Source organism: Berghia stephanieae, chromosome 3, assembly GCF_034508935.2.
Source record: "Berghia stephanieae isolate SIO BIC M18660-M18661 chromosome 3, UCSD_Bste_1.3, whole genome shotgun sequence".
Taxonomy (NCBI): Eukaryota; Metazoa; Mollusca; class Gastropoda; order Nudibranchia; family Aeolidiidae; genus Berghia; species Berghia stephanieae.
This window is the reverse complement of record NC_088362.1, coordinates 8,614,426-8,639,661: the sequence shown is the minus strand read 5'-3', so window position 1 is coordinate 8,639,661 and position 25,236 is coordinate 8,614,426. Positions and strand designations below refer to the sequence as shown.

The window sequence follows — 25,236 nt, the reverse complement described above, 5'->3', positions numbered from 1 at the left end:
AAATTACAAATGCAGGAGATCAAGAATCTTATATAATAAAGTTTCTCGATGTCTCCGTGAATAATTAACAGCTTTTTTGTATGACTCTGTGTCCAAAACAACAACAACAAAAGAAGTATTAGTGATAATCAAAGTTAAGTATGTTATACCTAAACAGGAAATTACTCCTTCTCGATGTCTCGGTGAATAATTAACAGCATTTTGTATGACTCTGTGTCCAAAAACAACAAAAAAAGAGTATTAGTGATAATCAAGTTAAGTATTTTATACTAAACAGGAAATTACTCCTTCTCGATGTCTCGTGAATAATTAACAGCATTTTGTATGACTCGTGTCCAAAACAACAACAAAAAAGAAGTATTAGTGATAATCAAAGTTAAGTATGTTATACCTAACAGGAAATTACTCCTCGATGTCTCCGTGAATAATTAACAGCATTTTGTATGACTCTGTGTCCAAAACATACAAAAAGAAGTATTAGTGATAATCAAAGTTAAGTTGTTATACCTAAACAGGAAATTACTCCTTTTTCGATGTCTCGGTGAATAATTAACAGCATTTTGTATGACTCTGTGTCCAAAACAACAACAAAAAAGAAGTATTAGTGATAATCAAAGTTAAGTATGTTATACCTAAACAGGAAATTACTCCTTCTCGATGTCTCCGTGAATAATTAACAGCTTTTTGTATGACTCTGTGTCCAAAACAACCAACAAAAAAGAAGTATTAGTGATAATCAAAGTTAAGTATAATATACCTAAACAGGAAATTACTCCTTCTCGATGTCTCCGTGAATAATTAACAGCATTTTGTATGACTCTGTGTCCAAAACAACAACAAAAAAGAAGTATTAGTGATAATCAAAGTTAAGTATGTTATACCTAAACAGGAAATTACTCCTTCTCGATGTCTCGGTGAATGGTTAACAGCTTTTTGTATGACTCTGTGTCCAAAACAACCAACAAAAAAGAAGTATTAGTGATAATCAAAGTTAAGTATGTTATACCTAAACAGGAAATTACTCCTTCTCGATGTCTCGGTGAATGGTTAACAGCTTTTTGTATGACTCTGTGTCCAAAACAACCAACAACAAAAAAGAAGTATTAGTGACAATCAAAGTTAAGAATTTTTTTACCTAAACAGGAAATTACTCCTGGGTGTCCTACACATTGTATCTTTCTTTTGTCACCATCTGCTTATAGGTGGGGTCTTCTGGTGGATAGGGAGGTCACTTTTGCTGTCTTCTATCCCTCTATATCTGTTTCTTTTTTCCAGGTTACTTTCTGTCTTTGTCTTGGAATGAGATTACTTGATTTTGTATTGTCCTTGCCTAAGGAGAAAACAATCGAATGTACCAGTATTGGTTTTGGGAGATGATGGCATACCTGCCGAATCTTGCGAAATTTTCGTAATTTTACAAATTTTAGACAAATTTCATGGCCAATTAAAAGAAACTAAATTTTATGGAAAATTACGAATTTTAATTCTCAGTTATACTTAAATAATAATAATAATCATAATTTTGATGATAATGGTAATAATAATGATAAGAAGAAGAACTACTACTACTACTACTACTACTACTACTACTACTACTACTACTACTACTACTACTACTACTACTTCTACTTCTACTACTACTATAATAATGATGATGATGATGATGATGATAATCATAATAATAATATTAATAATTACTACAATAATATTAATGATGATTATGATAACAATAACAAAGCATGTCTACAGCGCATAAGCATGTTCTTACACGATTTCAGAAATTACTAATTTCCTTGTCAAATTACTAAAAAATTACTAAATTTGAAGTTTTCAATTTTGCAGGTCTGTGATGGGTTTTTTTTTTCTTTGAAACCTCCTTTTTATTGTGTACTGATTTAGTTTTTGTTTTGAATTTATTTTTAAAATACATTATAGTGTATTTCTCTATGTTGGATCCTGTGCTTGTGTCTGGACGAGACTTTAACTTTAGGCGATCGCAAACTAAGTACACTGATGATAATGTGCTCTTGTAATCTATTTCTGTTCACTTTTTGAACCAGTCCCCTTTATCTTACTTTTTCTTGGATGCTTTTAACTCTAATTGTTAATCTAGAATATTTTGACTTTCAACTTCCTTCCAGCTAAAATAACATCTGTCTGCCTAGATTGAGTTAAAGGGGGAGGGGGGTGGGGGGGCTTTTTTTCTACAAATTACAGTGACATCTCAATGATCTCAGTAATCCAAACACCTCTGTTCCCAGCAATTTGTCCAGATTACAAATTTATCTGGTTAAAGAATTCCCCACCAAACTGCATTTTGATCATATGTTTAAATACATGTAATATAGACCTAGTACAATACTTGTACCTAACTATGAGCGTCATTGCTTTAGGTATTTATATTGTGTTATATTTTTATTCTTTTGATCAATACTATGTCCAAAACGTCCACCAATTCGTAGCATTGAAATTTTGGTACTATCTATTTTATCATGGTTTCATTAACTTTTTTTTTTAACCATATCAAGCCTGACACAGATATTTCTTTGACTTTTATGTCAAGCAGTAAAATCCAAAAAAGGACAAAATTATTCAAGATTGTGAGACAGAAAAATTGGGTTTAATCGTATTTATTTAATTTTAAATGTTTTGCTTTTGGGAGAATAAAGGGTTTTAGAAATTGAAAAAAAAAGAAGGATGATGATGAAATATTACTTTCCAGCTTTGAACCCAAGAAACTTAGAATTATCGTTAGATCAATGGACTTGCCAAATGATGTCCCAGGTTCAACTCTGATGCATAATGATTTAGTTTTTGTACTCATTTATATCTTTTATAGAATGATGATTGGGTTGGAAATCAAATGAAAGATCTTGGGGAAGATAGTTGTTAGTAATTCATAAAAATTCTCTTCAAATTTCTCTTTCTCGATTTAAGAATAATTCATAAGTAAATATTACTTAGCTGCTGCTCAACATTCTTACAGGCATAATTGGCAATTGATGATGATGACGAACGAAATGTTACTTAACATCCACTAATATTTCAATTTGCCCGTGACATGAATATTGTATTGAAGATTTTTTAACTTGAGCCTTTGTCTCTAGCTGGGTTTTTTTTTTTTTTTTTTTTTCTAAACGATGAATGCATCACTATGTTATCTTGACAAAAATCTGTTTTGAAAAATTTACAAAATTACTTTTCTACTTTATGATACAAAAGGGGAAATCACCTTTGAATGAATATGTGTTCCTAATTTCTATCTTTTCAAATATTTTTTTCCCAAACAGCTCTTACTTCCCTTGACAGAACTCAGAGTCGCAGCGAAAGGTTACAGGATGGAATTGAACAGTTGGAGAGGAAAAGAGAGCGATTTTTGCAGGAAAAACGCATCATTGGAAAGCCTGCAAATAGAGTTCAAGAGCCAGATTACAGAGTCAATGTACGACGTGTCAACTTTCGCTGGCAGAGGGGTATTAAAATTGGTGAGGACCAGGGTCTATATCAAAATAGCTTTCAAGTTTATTCAAACTTTTGTCCCCTGATGTTAATATTCCGTAGATCCTTGGAATTCACTGAATTTTTTGGGGGAATTTAAAGAAATTTTTCATTTTATTTTGCATGTCAAATATTTTCCTCGGATCATGTTCAAGCTAGTATGTGTATCTATGGAAAAAAAATTGTCACCATGTCTTGTGTTATAATTTGACACTTATGGTTGATTGCCACAATTTGGTGACCTTACCGGTTACCGGTTTCATGCCATCAGCTTGGTCAGTCTGGCATCAAGTGACACAAGACCAGTGATAAACTCCAATGAAATGGTGATCAAAAAGATGTAAGGGAAGGGAAAGATGTTAGTCAATGGGTTTAGATAATGTTTTTCTTGGTAATTATAGCGTGTGATAAAACAATTACAAATTTTAAAAGTTTTTCTAGGTTATATTGTTCTAAATTTTTTCTTCTCGATTTTTTTTTTTTGTTGTTGTTGGTGTTCAAAGCTTCATTTTCATCCGAAAAGAATCCATACGTCAAATATTCTGGCAAGGTCTCTCTCTCTCTCTCTCTCTCTCTCTCTCTCTCTCTCTCTCTCTCTCTCTCTCTCTCTCTCTCTCTCTTTCCTTCTCTCTCTCTCTCTCTTTCTCTCTCTCTTTCTCTAACTCTCTCTCTCTCTCTCTCTCTCTCTGACTTCGAAGGACTTTGATCTAATCGGTATTGCTTCTTAACTAATAGATGATTTGTAATTAAACTAGGCAAGAATCAAAATTGGTCTTGCTACTTGTATATTTTTTATTGTTTTTTATTTCTGCTTTCTATTGAAACAGTGTCATGCTTTTTTTCCCAGTTTGTTTGCTTTTTTCTCACTTCCCTATATTATATCTTCCTTTATTTTCTATTTATTTGAGTAAAACCATTGAGTTTTTAAAAATAAATTTTTAGGCCTCACTTAGTGTTTCATGATAATTATTTAGACAGGATCTGATTTTTAGACATGTTATCGTGATATTGACTTTCTTTTGTTTACTTCTGGTCCTAAATAGGAGAAGGCCAGTTTGGTAAAGTCTACACAGCTGTTAACATCAATACAGGGGAGTTGATGGCCATGAAAGAGGTAAGAAGCATCTCTTTTTTTTTTTTCCTCATTTGTTTTGCTTTGTTTTTGGGCGCATTGTGTGTTATATAAAAAATGTTTGAAAATAGTTATCAAATTTGTTTCAATGTAAGTTTGTTTGCTTTTTATCTTTTTCCATATTTCTCAGGAAGATTTAATGCTAATTGCTACAATTCTTGATATCCACGATTTTATACCCTGACATCTATGGTGCATTTACATCATCTTAACACGCTTTCACGTAGATTGTTATTTTATTAGATCCGTCTTTAATATTTATTTACTAATTTACTATGAAATTGAAAGATATTTTTACTTTTGTTCATAAAGTATTTTTGCTAAGTCCATATTATTATTATTATTATTATTATTATTATTATTATTATTATTATTATTATTATTATTATTATTATTATTATTATTATTATGATTATTATTATTATTATTATTATTATTATTATTATTATTATTATTATTATTATGATTATTATTATTATTATTATTTATGCTATCATCATCATGTAAATTTTTCATTACTTCTAATTTTGTCTTAGATTAAGTTTAAAGCCAATGATCAGCAATTTCTGAAGGAGATGTGTGATGAAATCAAGAACTTCGAGGGAATCAACCACAAGAATCTTGTGAAATACTTTGGAGTTGAAGTTCATAAGGTAAGGGGCTATAAATGAGGAGATGGTAAGGCATGAACAGGCACAGAAATGGTCAAGTTTATGGGGATCAAATTCGTTCATTGAAAATCAAATGCCTGTGAATTTTGTATTTAGTTATTCTTTAAGATATTTCAACAATTTTTTTTTAATGTTCACCATTCACTGCATTGTTTAAGTATTTTTGTTTTTAAGGGTTTTACAGCGATTTCAAGATTTTAAAGTCATTCCAGCACCAGTAAAAAGGATGATGATAAATAACCAAAATAATTTAAACCTAGCTAGAGCACCTAAGAAATATTTAAGACAAAGGGAGGCTAATTCAAATGAGATAAGAATCAAGAAGTAGATTCAAGAGCAAAACATCAGTGAAAGCTCGTTTGAAACCACGTAAAAGTACCACACTCATTCTGCTACAAATATAGGCAAATAGGAAACAGACATTTGTGATTGTGGAGAGGGGAAGCAGGATGCTACACATGTTTTGCAGGACTGTACAAAGTACAATGAGCCAAGGGCGACCATTTGGCCTGAGAAGACTACACTACAGTCGATGCTCTGTGGGTCTCAGCACGAGAATTGTCTCTTCCACAAGATAATTCTAAAGGCCTACAATATTGCTTATACCATGTACTACTGTCACTGCAAGCCTGGTGGCTATATGGTTTATCAGACACAGCAAAATCAGCGGAAAATTTCTTTTTTTTTTAATCCTATAATCCCTGAATTCTACGTCGCCACAGAAGATTATCATCACTGATATATACTGAAATACAGTTGAACATGAAAGTAACGTACTCGGAAATAGCGAGAACTCGGAAATAGCGAGTAAAATCTAAATCCCCGTTTTTTTCCCTTATTTGAGTCAATAAAATTAGCATGAAAGTAGCGAGTATGAAAAAGAGGTCAACTCGGAAATAACGAGCATTTCCTGCCCCAGCCTAGGACTGCGAACGAAGTAAAGCAAAACAAGAGACAATGGCAATTTAAATATTTTTAGCCTAGCCTCTTTTCTTTTCTTATTTTTCGTTACGAGTAATATTACATATTAGCCTAGTCTGTAGTAGTACGTAATAGGCGAAACAAATTTGGGTGGGGGTTGGGTTTGTGTGCGTGTGTGTGTATTGGGGGTGGGGGTCAATTATTCACCTAATGTGGTGCCACGCGACGCGCGAGGTAAGCACATGTCAACAAGCCTCACTTCGCAGCTTCGGTCAGCGAGTAGCATCGTTAACGAACGACACGATCAGCGAGAGAGGGGAGTGTGGAACCATTATTTCAATGGGTCAGTGATTGAGTGATGCGCTTGCTTACCTCATCAAACATGCCGAGTGCATACAAACACTCGCGCGCACACGCACACGCACACGCACTTCTATGTTCTTGTTTTTTTTCTAGTCATGATTTTACTTGAAAATAAAAACAAAAAACAACAAAAAACCAAGCATTCTGCCACTTCTGTGAAGAAATTGAAATAGGGGCGACGGCTTTTACTCGAATTACACACTGAGGGGAATAACCAGCAATATTATAACCTTTCCTGGCAACTCGGGAATAGCGAGAACTCGGAAATAGCGAGTAATCAGGAGTGGACCCGTCGAACTCGCTATTTCCGAGTTCTACTGTACACACTAAACCCTACATCCTCGCAATATACTAACAACCAATTTTTCCCCCTTTTATATCCTTTTTTTTCAGGATGATATGCTGATGTTTATGGAATACTGTGACAGTGGCTCTATAGAAGAAGTTGCCCGTATTGGTCTGCCAGAGTACATGATAAGACGGTATACACTGGAGATTGTGCAAGCTGTAGCACATCTTCATGAAAATAACATTGTACATAGAGATATCAAAGGTAAGGAAATGAGACTGTTGATTGGGAGTAATTGCACCGTAAAATTTTTTAAAAATTATAATTTAATGCTGGTCTGAAGAAAATAAAGATAAAATCAAGTAACAAGATTGCATTAATATACAAAAGAAAGGTATACTTTTCATTTACGTTTTACTCCAATTTGGGGTTTAAAGAATGCAAGGTGAAAAATGAAAATATTAAGAAAAAAAATATATATATTATCAAATAGACAGTAATTTAAAGCACCTTACTTTACTGTCAACACCTTGTATGACTTCCACCGGCCACCTGTACTGTAAAGCAACTATTCATTTCTTCATTGACTTGGTAAGAGACTTAATGAATACTGGATCTATTTCACTCCAAATTTCTGTTAGAATTTCAAAGAGTTCTTTGGAGCTATTCACCCTTGGTCTTTTTCTTAATTGATGTTTCATGAAACCCCAAATGTGCTTGAAGGGGTTTAAGTGGGGAGAAACTGCTGGCCATGTTAAAAGTCTCACTTTGGCATCACTCAGACTTTGAGTTAAAACATGAGAATGATGTGGTGGGGCATTATCAGGTACTCCAAACCAGCCACTATCGGGTAAAATTATGATGAAAATCGGGAAAATTCATCACTTTCACACTGCTACTCTCAAATAATGTGTAAAATGTATGCATTACACTTGGTGTCATTGTAAAGATCATCCTTTTTTTCTTTATGATAGGGAAAAAAGAAAATGGTTTTGTTCAATAAGTAATATTAATAGATTTGAATAAAAATGTGTAGAAAACGGTTGGTCGGAATGCTCACGGTCAGTTTTTATGACCTCATCTTTTTCAACCGGATGTCTTGCGAGCGCCGTTTATGAGATCGGGAAATGAATGGTGTTATTTGAAGCAGAATTGAATTCTCTTTCGTTTGGTATATAATTTTATATTGTATAAAATCATATTCCTCTCTAAAAATCGATTTTTTTTGAAGTTTTTGACAAAAAAAATGCCGAAATATGAGAACATTGAAACGAAACTTACATGAAATGAAAAAGTATTCAATTTTCTATTCATGGTAAAAATTCGAAACTATTTTATGGAACAGCGTCCGCAAGCTGGCTATTTAAAAAGAACGACCATGCCCGGCGAAGTCATTCAAACGAAGGAGCCGAGTTGACGTTAGTCGACTCGCGACTAGTTGTAAACAAGGTGTGATTGATTGATTGATTTCATTCAAGAATGGATTCAAAGCTCATTATAGGTAAGTTATATGTTTGAAATCTACTTTCTGATCATTGAAAATATTGCTTTTTTTATTAGTTAGTTTTTTTTTTGTCAAAATCGTAAACGCAGTGTCTTTTAAAATTCTTTCACTTGCGGTATTCCCTCGTATCCAGCAACTGGGAACTTTGTGGCACTTTGTATTTTTTTATGTTATATTTTCCCCTAAACAAATACCAGTAAGACTTTAATCAGTTATCTAATATTATATGACACCAATCTAAATTTTATTTTAATGAATAATACAGCTGTATTTTGTCATCTTAATACACTAGACTTTTGTGGCGATGAAATCTTGATTTCAAAATGGCGGACACTCAATTCAGGTTTCGGACGAGTCCATTGCGGACAACTTATCGAGATTCACATTAGTTTTGTTTTAGTTCGAATGCGTTCTAAGGTTATTGGTTAAGAAATTATCATTAATTATTATTATTATAGAGGCGTATGTGACTTTACAGCAATAGTAAGCTTTTTTTAAAAAAAATTATGTTATGAAACTTTGCTTTGGATGGGCTCAGACCCCTGTCAATAATTTGGATGTGGACTGATTTGTTTATAAAGTTATATGACTATTGTGATCCTTCAATATAATTTCAGTAGATCAAATATTAATTGTGCGCTACCAGACTGCCTGGTACTTATTATTACTAGCTATTACCATGGCAAATGACTTTTTTTTTTTTCATATTCATGTTGTAATTATTGCCTATTCATCAGATTCAGATTATTGTTTGGTATTTTTTATTTATTGGGGATAATAATAACGTGTATCTATTTCAATGTTTGTGTAAGGAAGATTTTGATTTTAATGATAAAATTAGTAATTTTCATTTTGATATATTTCCTCAGATGATGATGTTTACCAAGGGTTAAAAAATACCTTTTGGTATCTGGGAGAGGTAGACGACCAGATTTGCCACCAATAAAAGTGAACCAGAAGTTACTTGTACAGCTTTATTTTTTGAAGCAGGAATCGGAGAACTGCTCATCAAAAAAATCTTGGAAGGAGGTGACTATATTTTTATTTCGTCATTTATATGTAATCACGTTTTTTTCAGAGAAGTTTCCCAAAGCTATCATGTGATCATCCATTGTCAAGAAGTGAGCAAAGTCAAGACAGTTGTTCTCTGACCGCTTTTTTTTATTTTTTTTTTTGCTGGCTAAGATTAAGATGTTTTGTTACAGGAAGAAATCGGTGAGGATCATATGAAGGGGTATTGGTGCATTTCAGTGCCTAGTGGGATTCACTGTACATATGAGTAAGCATTGCTAACGAGAAAGGTACAGAGTTAGGTAACAATTGACAATGTAAAATTGTGTTGTATTGCCATTGTCTCATCTTTTCAAATAATTTGATTTCAGATTGAAGACTGTCTTCTACGGATATCCCCAGACCTTGCATCACACAGATCACGGATAAGGCATGCAGTGGAGCGTGCTTACCAGAGATTCTGCATGCAACGGCATGATCTGTCGTTCCTGGAATGTGGGGTTGACTTCGACTTTATTTCGGATAAGTTGTCGAGTTTTGGCATCACCCGTGCTTCATTGCCCTTTCCGCCTGCATCTTCACTGGATTTGAAACACATCGATAACGGATTAGTTATTGATATTGAACTTTCCAGGAGGGATATGGGATTAAGTTCAAACACAACGGCTCAATGGGTTTGTCATTTATCTGGACTGAGCATCAATTCTAAACTTTTTTGTGTCCTAAAAAAAACATTCAAAGAGTATGAACGACTCAGGAGCAACAAGACCAAACATCCTGAAAGGCTTCAGCAATTTCTGCTATCAAAATTTTCCCTTTCTTCGTCTCCACAACCACCCTCACATCTACAGCCTTCATCATTGCCATTACCTGTCATCGTGGTTTTTCGCGGCCGCAATGGCAAATTTGCGGCCGCAAAATTCGCACTTTTCCGCAATTTACCGCAAATTTTACAATTTTCATGAAAAATCTAAATTTTTCACCATTATTTAACCCGAGTGGTTTTTTTTTTAAGTGGCGAATTTCCGAAAGACAGCATCATTTTCTCATAGCTCCTGGTCTGTTTAAACTGCTACTGCTACCCAGTCTGGTTTTTAAACTGCCATACTACTAATAGCCGTTAGATTGCAATTAAAAGGAGTTTTTCTACTTTCACTTTCACCTTAGTGACGAGTGACGCTATTATTATCTTCAATTGGTTTCGCTATCGGCGTTCTTTTCTCTTACATCTACTTGTTGATTACAAACTCGCTATGGACACGTTCCTTGGTTTAGATATGAAGAAGGCAAAATGTGCTCGCCATGTCACTGCACACCAGCGACACTCAGAATACAGCCAGTGGGCCCACGTCAGTGGTTCAAAGCTATTCTGCACACCATGCAACAAGGTTATTGACCACTTACGAAAGTCTTCTGTGGATAGCCACCGCAATTCCGCAGACCATAAATCAAAGAAGAAAGAATGAAGAGGTCACATGCCACTGACGTGGATGAGAGTGAAGCGGTGAAGAAGCAGAGGACATTGGATTCTGTTTTGAAGAAACCGTCTACAGTTTCAACGCAAGGTGAGTGGTGCACCCTTTCCCTCTAAATGAGTACTTAGTTTTGGGTGGATATTCCTCTATAAATCTATACAATTACAACTATATAAAAGATTAGGGTATTATTATTATTATTATTATTATTATTATTATTATTATTATTATTATTATTATTATTATTACTTTGTGGTATAGTGAAAAGACACTCGCTTTAAGATCGGAAGGACCTGGGTTCGAGCCTCGCTCAGCGCATAGTTGAGTCCTTGGAGAAGGCTCTTTACTCACATTCTCTCATGAAATAGAGGTGTAAAATGAGTACCTGGCCGTTAACAGCGTTGTCTCTGTCCGAAAAAATTGTAATATCGCCTAACAGGCTTCATGTCCCATCCTACCTGTTAAATGTTGCTGTTGGCCACGGACCCCTTGTAAAGTGCTTTGAGCACGTTTAGTGGATATTGCGCCATATAAAGCTTATTTTTTAAAAGCTATTCATATTTGCGAACATTAACAAACTATTTTTTAAATTTCTTTCTTTCAGCAAGAAATGATATCTGCAATGAAGTTGTGTCAATGTTTGCTGCAGCAAACATTCCCTTATCGAAGGTTGACCACCCAGCAGTCAGAAACTTCTTGCAGACAAGAGTTGAAAACGGTGGTGCCATTCCACAAGCTCATCAGCTGCAGGAATGCTACTTAAAGAGGGAGTTCACCAACAAAAAAGAAGTGGTGTATAAGAAAGTTATAAACAAGCCTGTGGCCATCATCTGTGATGAAATGTCTGATGATGTTGGAAGGTGGGTTTTGTTTTTTGTTTTTGACTGACAATGTTTGTAGAAACTAAAGCGAAAGAGTAATTTATATATAGGAGTAGGAGGCAGGGGAATAACACACACACACACACACACACACCACACAAACAATTAATATAAATATTTTATATATATATATATATATATATATATATATATATATATATATATAATATATATATATAATATATACACAATTATACCACACACACACCAAACACACACACACATATATATATATATATATATATATATATATATATATATATATGGGCGTACTACACAACACAACATACACAGTGATCAGTTCGAATCCTTAGTTTGAATTCTATAATTAAATGCTGAGAGCAATTATGATATCACCTTTGCATCCTTCCCTATATGTTATTTTGTGTTTTCTCTTATTTGTATCGCCTATCTTTTCAGGTTTGTCCTCAATGTCTTAGCTGCACCACTGGAACCCTTGAGCGCTGATGTGGACAAAGTCCAAAGTTACCTCTTAGACACAAGATTTTTGTCTGTCACAAACCACACAACCGTTGCGAAGGCCATAATTGAATGCTTAGTCTCCACTGGCATCAAGTTTACTGACGTCGTCACCGTAAACACAGACAATGCAGCATACATGAGGAAGGCTTTCAATGATGTACATGAAAGGGCTCATGCCAAATGCTACTCATATCACATGCATGGCTCATATCATGAGCCTAGTGGGTGATGCCTTCAGAAAGCCCTTCAATCGCACCAACAAATTCATCAAAGCTGCAAATGCGATATTTTGGAACGCCAATGCCAGAAAGGCAAGATATCTGCGATTCCTGACACCACTCGTCAAATCTCCAAAGATGCCTCCAAACTCAATGGCTACACGGTGAGATTTTGAGAATGTTCCTTTCTTGGTCATGATTCATCTGGGTCTTTAAAAAAACTTTTTTCACCAAAAGGTGACACATTGTTAATATTGGATATTGACAAATAGGAGGGTCAGTCATTCTTATTACCTAATTTGATATGTTAGTAACCATATTTAGTAGTATCATGTTACAGTTATAGTAATCTGCTCCCTTTTTTTTGTTGAAAAGATGAGCTTTAATTAAGTATCTGACTGGGAAAGTGCTTGCTATGGCTTAATAGAATTGATTATTCCATTATGTTACCTTTTTAGATTGTCATCATTTTTTTCATTTCAAAGTTAGTTTGCTTTAACCATTGACTTAAGAAAATGCACTAGAATTTTTTAAAATAAATATTGGAAGCTATCTTGCACAATTATTTCGGGGTAAAGTAAGAGGGTCATAGTCAATCATTAAAGTCAATGCCTAACATTAGTCCTCACTATGATGATGATAAATTCAACAGACTATACTATAAGGCCAAAAACTGATAGATTAAGTAGGTATAATGTTATCTTCTTTTCAAATAAAAATTCAATTTAACAAATGAATTAAAAATGCATCATTTCTTTTACTTCCTTTTCAAAATCCAGATGGAATTGTTGGTTTGAAGCGGTCTCATACCATGAGAAAAATTTGCAGCACTTTGCCACATTCATTGCGAAGGAAATGGAGCACTGTGGGCGCACGGCTCTAGAGTCGTTAGTCTACTTGAATGATATCCTCTGCTCGGTGTCGGAGCGCCAGTTAATTCAAGCAGAGATGAGCTTTATAATCCAGCAGTCTCAGTCCATCGTTGTAGCTACTGATGTATTCCAAAGCCAACGTCCAATCGCCATGACAGTAAATATTCATTTTCTCCTCCTACCTTTAAATCTTATTTTATAAGATTAAGAGCAGGTATCATTATTAATGAAACGATTCCATCTTTGTTGAAACTCTGCCTTTGGACACAACATTATAGTTGAATGTCTTTGACTAGAGCAAGAAAAGAATTACAAAACAAAAATACTTTCTTATGTTTTTTAATCCTTGCCTTATTCTTATTTCTATTTTCACCAGGCGTGGTCAAAGCTCATGGAAATTAAGGACCAGTTTTCATCTTGCCATGTGACCCTACAAGATGTAGAAAGACACTGTCCTCATGACCTGGACCAACATCTCAAGCTTCAGCTCCAGGATAGTTTTTGTCAAGCTTTCTCTTTGGCCAATGAAAAGCTTGAGAAATATTCATCGACGGAAGGCCAACCAGGGATGGAATTATTGAAGGAGATACCTTTCTTCAATCCTTGCAATTTAGTGTTTATTGCTGACTCTTATATTGATTCTTTGACCATTCCTGGTATTCATGAAGTACCTCGTGCAGAAGTACTTCGATATAAAGAGTCTCTTGGTCCAAGAGCAGTGTCGGCATCTGGAGGCATTCCACTTGATCTGACTGTTTTTTGGAACAGTGTTAGCTCAGATGTTCCCCATCTTGCTACGCTGGCAAAGAGATGCATATACACCTGCCTTAATTCTGCTGATGCTGAGAGGTCCTTCTCCATTTATAATCTTGTATTTTCAGACAGGAGAAGGCGGCTCAACGAAGCAAACTTAAAGGCTTTGGTGTTCCTTTATTATAACAGTTTTATTTCTTATGAATATCTTGTTTAATTAAATTTTGATACCTCTCTTTGCAGGTTTTTCGTACTTTTGTTTTGAAATAAGATTAAGATTGATGTTTTAAATCATTTTTCTTTCTGATCTGCACCTGAGTGACTTTTGTGTGTATCTTCAGATCATTGTAGTATTTGGGGTCCCCGGGAACGAAAAAAAGTTATCCGATTAACAAAATTTGCAAAATTTGGCAATTTTTACGGCAAAATGTGGCAAATTTTTCTATTTTTTGTGTGGCAAAATTTGGGATTTCAAATGGCAATTTTCCGCGATGCCAGCATTACAAGAGCACCCTACGCCTCGCCCACCCACCCCACTACGATCTAGTCCAACTCCAACTACTCCAAAGCTGAAAGATGACCAGTTACATTTGATTCAGTCTTTGAATGAAAAACTTCTAATTGTTGAATCTGCACTACGTGATATTCAATCGGAGAAATTTTCTCTACTGGAGGAGGTAAAAGGACTGAAAGAGAAACTTAGTTCAGCTGAGGATAAAGCTTTAGTTACTGTGTCTAAATTAGAAGAAAAGTTTGAAGCTGAATTAAAGAAAAAAGATTTAAAGTTAAAAGAAATTAAAGCTGGGCATGACAAAATTTGTAAAGATTATTGCTCAACTATATCTGTTTTACACAGTGATTTAAATAAGAAAGATTTGTCCTTACAGAAAATGAAGTCAAAAAATAAATACCTTACAGATGAGTTACAGAAAGAGATCATCAGATATGAAAATTTAGAAGCTAATCCATTTGAAATTAAAATTAAAAATTCTAAAAATAATGAATATTCTGATGATGTCAGGAAAGCTGTCATCGCCTTAGTTTGTGAGACAGGTGTCTCAGCTAAAAATGTAAAAAAAGTAATTGATATTGTATCAAGCAATATTTTTCATTATGTATTTTCTGAAAATTTACCTTGTGCTCAAACAGTTTTAAACATGTGTGATGAGGCTTTTGTCCTTTCAAATATGCAAACTGTTGAAAATGTTTTAAAATCTGAAAATGCTACGTTTCATTTTGATGGTACATCAAGAGATCAGAAAAAGATAGTGGGACATCAGTTCACTTTAGATAGTGAGGAAACCTTTTATCTGGGGTTTTTGCCTGTTGCCACTGAAAATTCTGACACTCTTTTGGATATTGCTATGATTGTTATTAGTAATTTAGTTGATTGCTATAAAGATGTGTACTCCATTTCTCCTGATATTATTTTAAGAGAAATTCTTTCTAAAATTACTAGTGTCATGTCTGATAGGGCTGCGCCCAATATTCTTTTTGGTCATAAATTTACAGATAAACTAAACGCTGAGCTTGGAGATTCCCTTCAGATCAGTTTTTTGCATTGTAATGCACATTTTCTATTAGGAATTAGTTCTGCCTTTGAAAAGACATTGTCAGTTTTTGAACGAAAGTTGATCACTCAGGACGATGAGTATTTAGGAAGGGACAAAGATGGGGCCTTTTCATTTTTTAGCAAAGATTCAGAGTCTGCGACAAATAGAATAATTCGATGTACTTGTAATTTGTTGGGTCCCAGGGGTGACCAGAAAAATGGATGTCGTCCACAGTGGATTACTTTTTGTTCTGATACTCACAATGTTGTTCCCATTCCTAGTTTTAAGTCCAACAGGTTTAATTGCTTTTTTGAAGCTGCTGTTTCTATTTTATTCCACCATGACAATTTATTGAATTTTTTCACTTCTGGTATTTTACATGATAACCCAAATTTATTGATTAAGAGTGTTACTCATGACCTTCAAGATTTAAGGTTAATGTCATTGGTTTGTTGTATTGCCCTATTTTGTTTAAAAGTCACTTCGCCTTATTGGTTTCTTGTCAAGAGTAATACAGTGAAGTATACTGATTTTTTTATGTATGTTCAAATGATGCATGACTGTTTTAAGAAATGGGCTGATGATCCCTCTGAATTACTTGATATTTCTTTTACATCTGTTTTTGGAGATGCTCTCCCTTTTTCCAAATCCCCTGCATTTGATATGGTACATAGTCAAATTGACAAATTTAATAATGTTGTAATGATTGATTTGTTAAAAATATTATGCAAAGATGTTTCTTCTGTTACTGAGAGACAGTTGAAAGATTTTTTAAATGATGGTTATTATGCTCATGTCAGTGATGAAATGAAAAGAACATTGAGCCATTGTCCTCTTACAAATTTGGTTGGTGAGAGTGCATTTGGTGATTTCGATTATGACATTAGTAAAAGGAGAAATGCATCACTCCATAATCGGTCCACCATTCATGCTGTCAAACGCAATAAAACAATATCGTTTTTATCTAAAAAGTCTGTTGAAGAGCAAGGGCTCATGTTCAAAGTAGCTAGAAAGCATGGGAAGAAAATGCGAAATGAGAGTAAGATGTTAAAAGATAAAGTAGATAATGATATAAGATTGAAATTTGTAGAGAATCAACAGAAGAAGATTGATAAGCAGATAAAGGATATGGAGAATATTTCCAAGGTTGAACGAGATGTTGAATTACACGGTGGGCCCTGTCGAACAGATAAAGATGTAATTGATTTATTTGACAGGCTTAGAGTTGAAAATTATTCAATGACAAAGATAAAAGATATATTGAAGAGTGAAATACGTTTTCATAAATGTATGTCGGGCGGAAGGAGTTTAAGATTTGGTGATGTTGATTTTATGTTGGATGCTTTAAAGTCTTTTTTAAAATCAAATTCTGTTTCTGGTGACATTGAGAACCCATCAAAGAAGCGAAGAGTTATATAGCCTGATTGAGTTTAATTTCTTTTTCAAGCATTAATGATTTAATGTGCATTTTTTTTTTTGTGATTTCTCGGTTTCGGATTATTTTTCTCTCTCAATTTTCATAGCTTAGTCTGAAGCTGCTGAAGTTATCTAATTTATTTTACTAAGGAGATCATACTATTTCTGAATTGTACGTTATTCATGCTGTACGTATGAAGTGTTTTATTTGTATATCCTGACATTTTGCATATTTGTGAGTTTTTTTATTAGGTGAAATTTTTGTGATTTCATTATTTCAGTCTTGCTTCATGTTCTTTAATGACCAATGTGTGGCTTGCATACTTTGGCTATTTACATTTTGTCATTGTATGGATAATGAACTTTAATTTGATGTATCACATGAATATGTACATGTTTTTATTATTTTTTAATGAATTTTTAAAAATCGTTCAAATTGCTCTTTTTTACCTCCCTTGTCGTTTTATGTGAAATTGGCTTCGGAGCCATTTTCAAGACCTTTTAAAAGTAAAATAAAGTTCTTTAATATGCTTGGAAAAAAATAGGCGTGTTCCCTGTGTTGCTGTCTGTCTGTCTAGCAAGTTTTAGGTATGTGGTTTGATTACTTTTCATTTTACAATAGCGCAAAGTTGACACCGGAGCAAGTTGCGCGAAGGCGCATATTTTTCGAATCTTCAATATTGCGTAAATTCCTTAATAATTGAGTTAGAGGGCTCATTTTGGTATCAAACTTCTTAGAAAATTGAGTACTATGTGATGAAACATAGACTTTTTGGTTTTTTCTTAACTCAAAATTTGGTTTGGTGTACCTAGCATTATCGAGCTTGAAACCTGTTTCTGGGTGGTCTGCAATGAACTGAATCAATTTCGGTATCAAAATGTCATGAACATGTCTCCTCACTAAATCTGCCCTGAAGTTGGACGAAAGGTGTCTTTTGTTCATTTATCATTCCACCCCAAAATCCCATATCCTCAGTTTGCAGCCTCATTGATCATTGAGGAGTGGTAGCGTTATCTATTTACCTATTTCATGAAGTGCCCTTTTCCTTTGAATCAACATAAAATGATGATTCCATCGCCATCACTAAACAGCTTGTTTGCCCAACCTTGCCAATTCCAGCAAAGATGTTCCTTGGACCCCCCCGAAGTCATTCAATTCTATGTCCATCCTTTAGTTGCGGCTTGATGGCAGGCTTAAAGGCTCTGGTCCCTTCTTCATACAATTGCTTGTGTATGGTTCTTCTGCTTACCTCGAAATCACTAAGGGATCTTCATCTGCGAAATGGGTGTGATTGTGCCGGGATGATTTGCTTGGCTTTTGCAAGATCACAATTTTGACGAAATGAGTTAGAGAAGGAATAATTGGACAGTAGCTTTATGAAACCTATCATATCTGTTATCAAAATAATCAGAAATTTAAAATATTTTTCTTATGGAGCATGATTATTGTTCAAATGTGTAAATAAAATGTTGTCATTCCAGGGGCCAACATCTTTTTAACCTCAGAAGGTCATGTAAAACTAGGAGATTTTGGCTGCTCTGTCAAATTGAAGAATCAACACACAATGCCAGGGGAGAATGTCAACATGGTTGGAACCACTGGTGAGATAACAATTCATTATTTGCCGTTTAATAGTAATAGTAATTCCCAGTTGAGCACAGTGGTAGATTTAAGATAATAGAAACATGTTTATCAGTCATCATTGCATTAAGAAGAGTTGCATAGCTGTATGGATCTCTCTCTCTCTCTCTCTCTCTCTCTCTCTCTCTCTCTCTCTCTCTCTCTCTCTCTCTCTCTCTCTCTCTCTCTCTCTCTCTCTCTCTCTCTCTCTCTGTGTCTTCTATCCCCCTATGTCTGTTTTCCAACATGCTTTCTGTCTTTGTCTTGGAATGAGATTACTTGGTTTTGTCCTGGCTGGGAGGGAAACAGTCAAATGCATAGATATTGTTTTGAGGACTCTACTTTATCTTTAAGTACTTTCCCGTGCATTTAATTTAACATACCCAGGCACCCAATCACTGTTGGATGGACAGGGGGGTGGGGATCAGAAAGAAGTCGCAACCTCACCCATGATCAATCCCCTTCCCTTTGCATATGAAGCAAGTGCTTTTCAAACTGAGCCATAGAAACCCCTAAAAGTAGCGTATAATTCTTTTTCACTTTTTAAAAACATTTTATTTATAGCATACATGGCCCCAGAGGTGATAACTCAGAATACAAGAGAGGGTCATGGACGAGCAGCCGACATTTGGTCATTAGGATGTGTGGTGCTAGAGATGGCCACTGGAAAGGTGAGTTGAAATAAGTCCTAATTTTGTAGATGTCTTAAAATGCTTAACTCACTCAATCCTAAAGATTTTTGCAACTTTTCAAAACAGAAAAGAATGTATTAAAAATGAGCGTGTACATAGATAGTTTTATTTAACTATCATTAACATGTAAAAACTAAAAACATTAGCTTTGATACTACCCCTATAATTTGTCTCAGAAAAATGTAATAAATAGGCATGGGGTAAAAGTAACCCGGATAAACTACGGTTATAGGGTTAGGGTTGAGTGAGTTAAAAGTCACTAAGGTATTTCATTTATTTTCTTTCTTATTGAAGACAGTCAGTTATGTTCAAGTAATTGTCATTAATTATTCTGCTTTCTCATATTCAATAAATAAACGCCAAGGATATAACACATTTCAATGGTTTCCGCTTACAGACTCTTAGCCTTAGCATACCATAAGGGATCAAAGTTTCCATTTCATGTTTTTAAGGTTATGCGCTGCGCTGGAGTACTAGCATTCTTTTGACTTCCATCCTGGGTTTAAGACATCTACTCATTCATACGTGAGTGGAGTGAGATAATGAATATAAAATGCCTTAACAAAGTATACGACACCAGGGCCAGAGTTATTATAATTGTTGTTGCCCATTCAGTCACTGATTAAGCTCAATGTTTCTCAAGTTTGCTACACAAGACACCATACTGCCCAGGAGCCCAAGTGGTTCCATTGATAGAACATCGGACTGACAAGGTTTGATTCCAAGATATGTCAAGATCGTTTTGTTTTTTGTTTTTTTTTTTTTTTGGGGGGGGGGGGGGGGTTCTGACCCTTTCTGTTCAACACAGTATGCATTGATGGATATAATTGTAATGAAATTGAAATAATAATGTGAAAAACTAGTGGCAGAGGTAGCCAATAATCCCTATTGTCCATTTGGTATCAAAGCAAATATAAAATACACAGGAGGCTTTAAAAGCTCTAAAAGAACTTTTTACAAAAACTAGAGGTGCCTAAATGAGCCAATAAAATGGAGAGAAAGATAAAGTGAGTAAATGTGACTCATATATAAGGGAACAACACAAAACAAACAATGTTTTGGCCCTTAGCCTTCATCAGGAGACGAACAACAAAACACAAATTTATGATATTTTGTAACCTTACATATTTGTGTTTTATTGTTCATCTGCTGATGAAGGCCAAGGGCCGAAACTTTGTTTGTTTTGTGTTGTTCCCTTATATATGACTCACATTTACTCACTTTATCTTTCTCTCCGACTTTTTACAATATTTGTTATTTTCTTAGAAAGAGGTGTATATATCCAAATGAACTATACTTCATTTAATCTCAACTCAAGCATTAAAAAAAAAAAATTAAACATTTATAGGGGTAAAAATCATAAATTTTGCTTATACAGAATTTTTTTTCTCGAAGTTCAGATTTTATGGTGAAGAATGCATACATTCTCTGTTTGAAGCTTAACATAGGTGGGTCCCTTATCATCTTTCACCATGATGCCTTAGAGCTAATGATGGATTTGTACTGGGTGGGTATGAGGCGATCTTTGAAGCCGGAGATGACCTGGCATCATGAATCGACAAACATAATCTGGAGGTGTAGCCATACGCTACTACTACTACTACTACTGGGTGGGGATCCTGACCTCCCATAGTGGGCAGGGAGCTACATGCTGTGTCTTCTATCCCCCCATACCCGTTTTCCAATTGTTTAATGTCATTGTCTTGGAATGAGATTACTTGGTTTTGTCCTGATCCTTGCCAGAGTTCCTTGGCTGGGAGGGAAACAGTCGAATGTATAGTTATAGTTTTGGGAGATGATATTTTTTTTCCTTGTAAATCATCTCTGTGTTATGCATTGTATTACGTTTAGTTTACATATTATAATATATGATTTGTAAACATTTGAGTGTATTCCTCTCAGTTGGGACCTGTGCTTGTGTCTGGATGAGACTTTTAGGTGATCTCAAACTAAGTACTTTGACGGTGTGCTCTTGTAATCTACATCTGTTCCCTATTTGAACCAATTCCACTTTGTCTTACCTTTTCTTTTTCGCTTAATTGTAATTCTAGAACTTTCTACTATCCCATTTCCTTCTTTTTTACTGGCGCTGATATGACCTTAATGTGTTGCAAGCGCCGTAAAACCCTTAAAAACAACAAAAACAAAACATGGATTTGTAGTCACAATTTTTTTTTCTCATCTTGCTTGAACAGAGACCTTGGCATGACCTAGAACACAACCTCCAAGTCATGTTCAAAGTTGGATTCGGTCATATTCCACCCATTCCTCCTGACTGCCTCAGTAAAGATGGTCATAATTTCTTGCTCGCCTGCTTGGTACACGAACCTACAACCCGATGGACAGCGCTTCAATTACTGGACCATCTTTTTGTGAAAGTAAGACATTTACTTAATTTGCTTGCATTTAATGAAATATCAACGGATTCATTGCGTCCTCTCTTTTATTTTCATTCACTTTTGTTACTTTAATGGTTGGGATTGTTTTTTTATTATAATTTTAAGTGTTAACTATGTTTTTCTCTGCTTGTTATAATTTATGACTTGTCACTTGCTTACTGTGACTGTGGCCTAACCTTTATGATTTAAACCACAAAATGGGACTCTAGACATGTATCAATACATGGCGATTTCACTTATAACAATTCTTTTTTTGATACCTAATTAAAACTTTGTGTTTTCTCATATAAGATAACATTCCTTAACCGACCGTTTTCAAGAGTTTTACTGAAATGTCATACCAACCCAACACACAAATTGAATTTTTAAACTCAAATTTAAAAGCAATAAGTACATGCTATACATAATTTCGTTGAGAGAAACAAGCTTTACACATCCGCATTAAGTTCTTTAACTTTTGTGATTTGTAAAACAAATCTGAATGAGAAAAATGCTGTTGTATCATGATGAATGTGACGATTTTCCTACTCTTGGTAAGAAATAAATAATAATTTGATTCATCTGTGATGTTTCATTCATCTTGTTTTGTTGATAAGGGAGAAACCTGAAACGTTCATTTGATCTGTTTTTAAAATTAAATTGAAGCTTACAATCAATTTCACATTATTATTTATTTCTTCGAGCTGAAACATTTACACTACTCTTGGTAAGGAAAGGAGAGGGTTAATTAATAGACATAATTTTATATCTATCGTGTATTTCATTTCTGTCTTTGGCCATTTCTCCCCGTCATTTATTGCATGGACTTTTTAATTCTTAACTTTAACCCTCTCCTTATCACCTACAGCAAAATCATCACATTTGTTACGACACAATATACATTTTTTCCTATTCAGATTTATTTTGTACATCACAAACTTTGAAGAAAGATCTTTGTTTAATCAATAAAAACATAAAGTTGTTTTGTAGAGAGATTGTTTGAGTTTAAAAAATCAATTTTTCTGCTGGGTATGCCTGCCATTTTGGGAAAATACTGAAAATGATCGGTAAGGAAAGAGTTAAACAAATGGATATCTCTTGAGCCGATAAAAATTATTTCCCTCCTGAGTTGCAGACCACTCTTGTTTTATTGTAATCAAAGGAAAGTTTTTACCACAATCCTAAAATTATGTGAAAGGAGTGAGAGATAGATTTACTTGTATCAGTTTAATTTTAATACAAACGTTTTCAGTATTGATTATCATTTTGTATGCTCCCCTATATGAACTGTGCTCACGTCTCAATAGTTTTTGCTAAATAAGCATTTTATATGAATCGATGCTCAACACTCTTGTCATCTTTTACAAGTCATATTGATGGGGGGAAAGTTTGGTATTGTGAAACAAAAATTTGATTTCATAATTAATTGAAATCAGTAATTTATATTTCTTTATTACAGTTTTAAAATTTTTTTCTTTCTCTTTTCTAGGTTTTGGACAAAGATGAGGAGGAGCCCAATAATGTAGATGGTGAAATTCGCTTGCCGCCTAAACATGGTTTTGACAAAACTGGGAAACATTGATTTTCAGTGTGAAGCAATTGAATGTTCTTGAAGATAATGGTTAACAAGATTTACCCAGATTTCATAATTAGAAGCATTGTAATGATCTTATTTTCTTAAATGTGTCACATATTTGCTGTTTAAGAACCTTTAATGAAATAATAAATATGAAAAGCATGTTAAGGTGCAGACACAGACAAAAATCATGGCTTTTTCTTGCATTGCCTTTGTCAAATTAAGTTGTGAGTTTTTTTAATCGCTCTTCATTTCATTTGTATTTATCCTCAAAACCTAATGATTCACCTACATCCTTACTATTCCTAGAAGTGGATGAGGGGAATGGACAATTTTCTTACGTTGAATCTTTATGGCAGCCGATGACAATAACAGTTATAACAACTGTCATTTAAAATACAGATTATATTATTAAAAGGCATGGAACCAGTCTTGAATAATAAGAAAGAATGTGCAAGGTACTAATTTATAGTTTTAATTTTCGTCTTTGTCTAAATTGTTGCTATGGTGACAATCAAGCAATTGTTATTCAGTCTCTTAGAAGAACATCTTTTTAAAAATTTTAACAATGAAGACAATATTTTAATTTTGGCTTATTTGATTTATAAAGTATTTAATTAGACATAGTAATCTATTTCCCATTTACCAATTTCTTAAGGTCTTTGCAGACAGGTTCAGTAAAATACATATTAAAGAAAGAGCCAGATGAAAGGCGACTAACTGGAATAATTCGTTGAATTGACCATGCTTCTCTTTTTTCACTAATGTTTCATGTTATAGATTTTAAAGGCTGCTGTTGTACTTAGTATACACCTTGTATTTCATGTTTATTTTAGATGCAATGTTTCACCAGCATATATGAATTTTTCATACATTTGTTTTGTACTTTATTTGAGGTCTTGTTATTTTCTACTTGTGATACTTTTTATTTCTATACTATAAGGCTCTAAATAATTGAAAATATTTGTACAAAGGTTTTGTTGAAATATATCAGAAATAAATATTCAGAAGTTCACAATCTTATAATTGAGTCCATTACCTTCTTTCTATATAAAATTTTGAAATTGAAAAAGTCAAATGGTAGAGTAAAGTGGTTATACATTACATTACCATCCTAGTACTTTGTAATAAGACTAGACTGTCACTACTCAATAGACGAATAGTGGATTGAATTCCCCATAAGGCAAGGAAAGGTTGGTTTCCATAGCTGGTGAGTTCTACCTCTATCTACATCTCCCTATGCCTTTTATCCTTTCAATACGTGGTATATCATTTGTTCTCTCCATGAAGCTTTGTCTTTCTTCTGGTATAAGACCATTCGGTTTCACCTGGACTCTTATGCTGGGAGGTTAACAGTCAGGTGGGTTTGTTATTGTTAGAGATATTTTGTTTTCTTCCAAATCATATTATATCTGCATTATGTTACATTTTAAGTTATATTTATATTATTTTTTTTTGGAACCATTCTATTGTATCTTTCTTGGTGGGGTCCAGTGCCTGTGTCTACGTGGGATTTTGGATGGAATTTACAAAACATTATTTTGCGTAGAGATGTGCTAAATCAAATTGTTTGACCAAATTACTATTCTCAAAGCAGAAAATAAAAGGTGTGGAGCGGGCACTTATATCAATAGTAGTAGTAGTAGTATTATCGATCGACTACACTTCTATGTTCAAGGTATCAACCCAGGTTTGGAAGTCATCATCACATTTGTTGATTGTTTCAAATACCACTTCCAGTTTTACTTATATCAATAATGATGAGAAATATGAGGTATGAAGAAGTGTCAGATGAAAGTAGAGAATAAAAATATCACAGTATCAGAGCCATTTTGTTTCAATCCAAGATGATTACTTGATGACTTTTACTCTGGTTTGTTGTAACTAATAAAACCGCATTGCTTCATACCCAGAAGGAATTGAGTTCGA

The 25,236-nt window shown here is 34.2% G+C and overlaps 4 protein-coding genes across 5 annotated transcripts in view; all 4 read left to right on the top strand.

The window, feature by feature from the left end:
* The window catches only part of LOC144967112 (mitogen-activated protein kinase kinase kinase 4-like), a 45,676-nt gene extending 21,346 nt beyond the window's left edge, over positions 1-24,330 (top strand). For both annotated transcript variants that reach the window (XM_078903951.1, XM_078903950.1), the window contains 8 exons: positions 3,291-3,485; positions 4,542-4,612; positions 5,167-5,283; positions 6,979-7,138; positions 18,523-18,642; positions 19,226-19,332; positions 21,549-21,731; positions 23,221-24,330. In XM_078903951.1, coding sequence (XP_078760077.1) covers positions 3,291-3,485; positions 4,542-4,612; positions 5,167-5,283; positions 6,979-7,138; positions 18,523-18,642; positions 19,226-19,332; positions 21,549-21,731; positions 23,221-23,313 — 1,046 coding nt within the window. In that variant the 3' untranslated portion in view covers positions 23,314-24,330. The remainder of the gene's footprint in view (positions 1-3,290; positions 3,486-4,541; positions 4,613-5,166; positions 5,284-6,978; positions 7,139-18,522; positions 18,643-19,225; positions 19,333-21,548; positions 21,732-23,220) is intronic.
* LOC144966874 (uncharacterized) lies at positions 8,354-10,395 on the top strand. Its single transcript, XM_078903580.1, has 4 exons — positions 8,354-8,375; positions 8,996-9,032; positions 9,266-9,407; positions 9,761-10,395. The coding sequence occupies exons 1-4, from the start codon at positions 8,354-8,356 to the stop codon at positions 10,352-10,354; spliced, it is 795 nt and encodes a 264-aa protein (XP_078759706.1). The 3' UTR covers positions 10,355-10,395.
* LOC144966873 (CGG triplet repeat-binding protein 1-like) lies at positions 10,852-11,803 on the top strand. Its single transcript, XM_078903578.1, has 2 exons — positions 10,852-10,954; positions 11,469-11,803. The coding sequence occupies exons 1-2, from the start codon at positions 10,852-10,854 to the stop codon at positions 11,750-11,752; spliced, it is 387 nt and encodes a 128-aa protein (XP_078759704.1). The 3' UTR covers positions 11,753-11,803.
* On the top strand, positions 12,267-14,374 carry LOC144967113 (uncharacterized). Its single transcript, XM_078903952.1, has 3 exons — positions 12,267-12,610; positions 13,226-13,475; positions 13,695-14,374. The coding sequence occupies exons 1-3, from the start codon at positions 12,381-12,383 to the stop codon at positions 14,286-14,288; spliced, it is 1,074 nt and encodes a 357-aa protein (XP_078760078.1). The 5' UTR covers positions 12,267-12,380; the 3' UTR covers positions 14,289-14,374.
* Positions 24,331-25,236: the final 906 nt, after the last annotated feature.